This window comes from Otolemur garnettii, unplaced genomic scaffold (assembly GCF_000181295.1).
Source record: "Otolemur garnettii isolate 467f Iridium unplaced genomic scaffold, OtoGar3 scaffold00025, whole genome shotgun sequence".
NCBI classification, from domain to species: domain Eukaryota; kingdom Metazoa; phylum Chordata; class Mammalia; order Primates; family Galagidae; genus Otolemur; species Otolemur garnettii.
This window is the reverse complement of record NW_003852420.1, coordinates 15,585,614-15,591,151: the sequence shown is the minus strand read 5'-3', so window position 1 is coordinate 15,591,151 and position 5,538 is coordinate 15,585,614. Positions and strand designations below refer to the sequence as shown.

The window sequence follows — 5,538 nt, the reverse complement described above, 5'->3', positions numbered from 1 at the left end:
AAAAAAAAAAAAAAAAAAAAAAACCAAATAAAAAGAAAGGCATTAAAACAATAGGGACTAGACACAAATACAGGCATCCTAGCATATTGCTAGTGCACCAAAGCTTGGAGTATCACACAATTGCAGTCTGCATCTTGTCTCTGTCACTTAATGGCTATGTGATTTGGGCCCTAGTTCCTTCACCTCTCATCTGTAAAGAGAGGATAACAATTGCCTGGAACTTCTGTGATGATTAAATGAGATAATCTAAGTACAACCCAATTTAAGTGGCAGCTAAGACTGAGTAAATGTTGATGCTGACAACCTCAGAGGTGCCATGGCTTTGGGCCTTCACCATTTAGACACCACTGCATGAAGCCAGGGCTCCACTGTGGTTTTAGCCTCTGAACAATGCTAGTGAGCCTAAGTCAAAAGAAGAAAGGGCAAAGGTGTTACAATTTCTTACTCTACAAGGTACTTCACAAACTGAAATATAAGGGAAGCCCTGGAAACTGGTTAGTCTGTTTCTGTGCACTGATAGATGATTAGCAGTTAAACTAAAAAATCCTTCTGCAGTAAACTTTGTATGCGTACATGACAAAAAGCTCTGTCCAAGTGGTGGCTCACGCCTGTGGGAGGCCGAAGCAGGTGGACTGTCTCAGCACACTCGAGACCAGCCTGAGCCAGAGCAAGATCCCATCTCTAAAAACAGCCAGGTATTGTGGCGGGCCCCTATAGTCCCAACTACTACTTGGGAAGCTGAGGCAAGAGAATCGCTTAAGCCCAAGAGTGAGCTGTGACGCCATAGCACTCTACTGAGGGTGACAATGTGAGATTCTGTCTCAAAAAATAAAATAAAATAAAGCAAAAAAAAAAAAAAAGCTCTGTCCAAAATTGATCTATGAGGTTAGGGTTTTTTGTTTGTTTCTTCCTAGATTTGGCTAGGCGCCTGTGGTTCAAGTGGCTAAGGCGCCAGCCACATACACCTAAGGTGGTGGGTTCGAATACAGCCCAGGCCCACCAAAACAACAATGATGACTGCAACCAAAAAATAGCCAGGTGTTGTGGCAGGCGCCTGTGGTCCTAGCTACTGGGGAGGCTGAGGCAGGAGACTCACTTGAGCCCAGGAGTTGGAGGTTGCTGTGAGTTGTGATGCCATGGCACTCTACCCGGGGGGATAGCTTGAGGCTCTGTCTCAAAAAAAAAAAAAAAAAAAATCTTCCTAGATTTAATGGTCTCAGAGGGCCCAAGTGTGAAGCATTCCAAATGTAACAACCCAGCTTAGGTGGTGGTGTTATCTCCATCTTAGAAATTACTATTCTGAGGCTCAGAGAGCCTAAGCAATTTGCATGAGATCACATAGCTAGGATGCAGAGTCAAGATTTATTTATTTTATTTTATTTTTTGGCCAGGGGCTGGGTTTGAACCCGCCACCTCCAGTATATGGGGCTGGTGTTGGCGCCCTACCCCTTTGAGCCACAGGCACAGGCCCAGAGTCAAGATTAAACTGAGATATGCAGTTGAGACATGCTTCAACTCCTGATCTAAATGTCCCTGTACATACTTTTGCCACTAAAATCACATATTTTGCATCTTTCTTGCTTAATTTTAAAAACTTTTATTCTTTTTTTTTTTTTTTTTTTTTGAGACAGAGTTTTACTCTGTTGCCCTCGGTAGAGTGCTGTGGGGTCATAGCTCACAGCTATTTCCAACTCTTGGGCTTAAGTGATTCTCTTGCCTCAGCCTCCTGAGTAGCTGGGACTACAGGTGCCCGCCACAACGCCTGGTTATTTTTGTTGCAATTGTGACTGCTGTTTTAGCTGGCCAGGGCCGGGTTTGAACTCGCCACCCTTGGTATATGGGGCCGGCACCCTATGCTCTGAGCCAGAGGAGCCGCCCAAAACTTTTATTCTTTTATTAAATAAATTCAGACTTACAGAAGTTGCCAGAAGAGTACAAAGAAACCTCACGTACCCTTTACTGAGATTTCCCAAATATTATTTCACCTCATTTGCTTTTTCATTCTCTATTTTTTCCTAACCATCTGAGAATATGTCATACCTCTTTATTCTTTATGCCAGAGTATTTCCTGTAATTTGTTGTTTTAATCTCCATTTATTATTGCATTCCTTATGCTATTTTTCTCAAGTTGATTTTGCTTTATTCAGAGTTCTCTCTTGATGATAATCCTACTTCTATCATCAGATAATAGCAACAAGATATGAAGTGATATCAATATTAAATGAAGTCTTTTTTATTCTTTGTATGTATAATATTGTTTTATCTAATCAGTGAAAAAAGCAACAATGATATTATTTGATGTTAACACTGAGTAGGAAAGAATTCCAAAGATTCCATCTGATTTGAATCACTATCACACTGCTTATGTCACTTACTAAGACTGTGGTGCCTATCACGAACTTCTCGATGTTCTACCATCTTGTTGGGCTCCCGATACAGGTGAGAAGTTGCAATATCTTCTAAGGTATAATGCTGAAGAGGTGGAGGAGTAGGATGGAACTGGCCTCTAGGATTCATGAGGGGTACAGTGAGGGCAGGACTGTGCCGGGGAGCAGGGCTAATGGTACACACTCTCTTGGCAGGAGGCTCAGGAGCAATTGTATCTCTTTCAAAACTGTTCTCTTCTCTTCTGTAGAGGAACCACAAATGCACATCTGAGCTGTCAACAGCTGTTCATGCAAACATTTCCTCTATGCCTACTTTGTGTTACACATTATATTAGGCACTATCATAAACAGGAAGACTGTATGCAAAGGCATGTAATGAATTGTCTTTAGGGCCAGGCACGTCATGTAAATTGCTGATTTATGCCAGCATTAAAAGAAGAGTCAAATCCACCTGAAACTTCACAGAAATATCTAACCCTCATGAAGCAAAGGAGAGACTAAGGTGATGATAATGTTTTCTTTATGTGATAGGAATATTAAGAATTATCGGCTCAACTATATTTAGGAATGTTTTAAAATCAAATCTGTTACCATGGAGGTGAGTTATTGGAAACAAACAATTCTCTACATGGGAGGAAAAAGGCTCACATAATTAATCCAGTTGTGACTTGGTAGGGTTTTCAATCATTCAGCTTCAAAGTTGCAACAAATTTTCTTTAGTTACAAAAGAAAAATATTGCTTCTAGATCGTACATGGTGGCTCACTCCTATTATCCCAGCACATTAGGAGGCTAAAGTGGGAGAATTTTCCGGGGGGGAGCAGAGTTTGACACCAGGCACAGAGCAAGACCTCGTCTTTATAAAAACATCAAAAAAAAAAATAGGGTTAGGTGTGGTGGCTCATGCCTATAATCCTAGCACTCTGGGAGGCTAAGCGGGGAGGACAGCTTGAATTCAAGAGTTCAAGACCAGCTTGAGCAAAATCAAGACCTCTATTTCTACTAAAAATAGAAATAATTAGCTAGTGGTACTAGCACACACCTGTAGTACTAGCTACTTGGGAGGCTAAGGCAGGAGAATTGCTTGAGGCAATTGCTTGAGGCAAAAAGAATTGGAGGTTGCTGTGGATGATGAGGACAGTACTATATTCTAGCCATGGTGATAAAGCAACACTCTGCCTCCCTCTCCCCCCCAAAAAAGTCCTTGATAACTCATAGAATATTTTGGTAGCCACTAAAACCAAATTTTTTAAAGAATAAATTTATATAATTTTAATTTCAGTAATGTATTAAGTATAGTTATCTAAGAGTTCACACATTAGAAAAAAGATGCCTCTGACATAAAAATAATAAAAATTCTCCAAAAAAGAGAAAAGAATACCTTTGGAAGATAATATTTCCTTAGATTTCTGACAAGTGGACCCATAGAGAGCTCTAGAGTTTCTCAGCAGGGGTGTGCAGAGTCCTCTGAAGAGTTTTTGAAAAATACTCATGTCTGGGAGCTACTCCTATAGATTTTAGACTTACACTACTGTTTGGTGTTGGGATAATGCAAAAATAACCTTACAGAAGTCTGAGTCATTACCTGCTTACAACCACAGCAATAGAATTCTTTCTTTCTTTTTTCACAATTTTTGGCCGGGGCTGGGTTTGATCCTACCACCTCCGGCATATGGAGCCAGCGCCCTATAGAATTCTTTCTTTCACAAGGAAGGGAAAGGTCAGAGTAGTTCCACAAAGGCAAGGACAACAAAGTTCTTCTCCTGCTCACCTCTCTGGACTGGGCCTCTTCCCATTTCCATGTACCTCCATGAGCAGCTCAGAAGAGTCAGCAGGAGATGCGATGCTTGTGTTGAGAAGAAGGTGTTCATGCTGAGCCAGGTACTGGGACGGGGTCTGCTTGGCTGCCCGAGCACAGTGTAGCAGTTCTCGCTGCAGCAGGGGCAGATTAGCCTTGAAAAGAAGAGGCAGTTTCCCCTATACAACAGGACTTAGCACCTCACAAAGGTTTTCATAAAGCTGATGATGTAAGGCAAAAAAACCCTCCCCTCCAGGTCAATATAATTTTCATATGGTTCTGTGAGTAAAGTGACATCTATTATACAGTACTCAAATTATTGACTGAGTTGTCTTTTGCCCGAACCAAATGTAAATCCTCTTAAGTAAGAGACTGTGCCTTATTTACCTTTGTGACCTATTACCAAGTCAAAGTTCAATAAAGGTTTGTTAAATATACTAATTTAAAAACACACATTTTGATGAGTTTGGTCAGTTAGAGAATTATTACTGCCTATATAGGAATGTGAGAAACTCACTTTTTCCTCTATCATTATATGCCCTGGTTTCTCTCTTCTGAATTCCAACCTATCTCTGATAGTGCTGTTCAACCTTTCTTCTTGTTCTCAATGAGAACTGCCACAGAATTCCAGAAACTGTGATCCTGCAACACTGGATTTTAAAAAGAAGTATTGGGAGTAATATGATATATAAAAGCACAATTAACTACTGATATTTTTCCTTTTCTCATACCTATAATATGGAATCATATTTAAAACCGTATACATATATAGTTTTTTGAGACGAGGCCTTGCTATTTTGCCTGAGCTAGAGAGCAGTGGCATCACTACTTGAACTCTTGGGCTCAGGTAATCCTCCTTCCCTTAGTCTCCCAAGTAGCCAGGACTACAGGCATGTGCCACAATGCTGGGCCATAAAACCCTATACATCTTTTAAACTTCAGCATTCTAATTCTTTCATATATAGAATTTACTTTTCCCATATTTGTTTTATCAAAAGAAATAAGAATCATATTTTTTTGACCAAATTTAAAAATAATTCAGGCTGAGTCCATTAATAAAAGCCTTTCCCCCAAGGGACACCCAAGTAACTGAAAGGACAGTACACGCAAGTAGTCATCCCGTTATGGAGGGTTAATTTAGCAGGGACCATAATTAGTGACAGTTTTAAAGCAGAAATAAATTGACAAAACCCCAAATGCTAGCCAAAAAGCTGCCATAACAACCTACCTCATGCTGTTTTCCAAAATAACAAGAGTTAAGAATAGGGAATTTGATGATATGAAATAATTTTTAAGTCTATTCCATAACCTCGATCTTTTTTCAACTATACAAATTTTTCTTTTTTTTTTTTTT

The 5,538-nt window shown here is 40.0% G+C and overlaps 1 protein-coding gene across 2 annotated transcripts in view; it reads right to left on the bottom strand.

Moving 5' to 3' along the window:
• The window catches only part of CBFA2T2 (CBFA2/RUNX1 translocation partner 2), a 160,780-nt gene that overhangs the window by 23,130 nt on the left and 132,112 nt on the right, over positions 1-5,538 (bottom strand). For both annotated transcript variants that reach the window (XM_023512207.1, XM_023512208.1), the window contains exons 5-6: positions 4,158-4,339; positions 2,376-2,629 (exon numbers count right to left, since the gene is read on the bottom strand). In XM_023512207.1, coding sequence (XP_023367975.1) covers positions 2,376-2,629; positions 4,158-4,339 — 436 coding nt within the window. The remainder of the gene's footprint in view (positions 1-2,375; positions 2,630-4,157; positions 4,340-5,538) is intronic.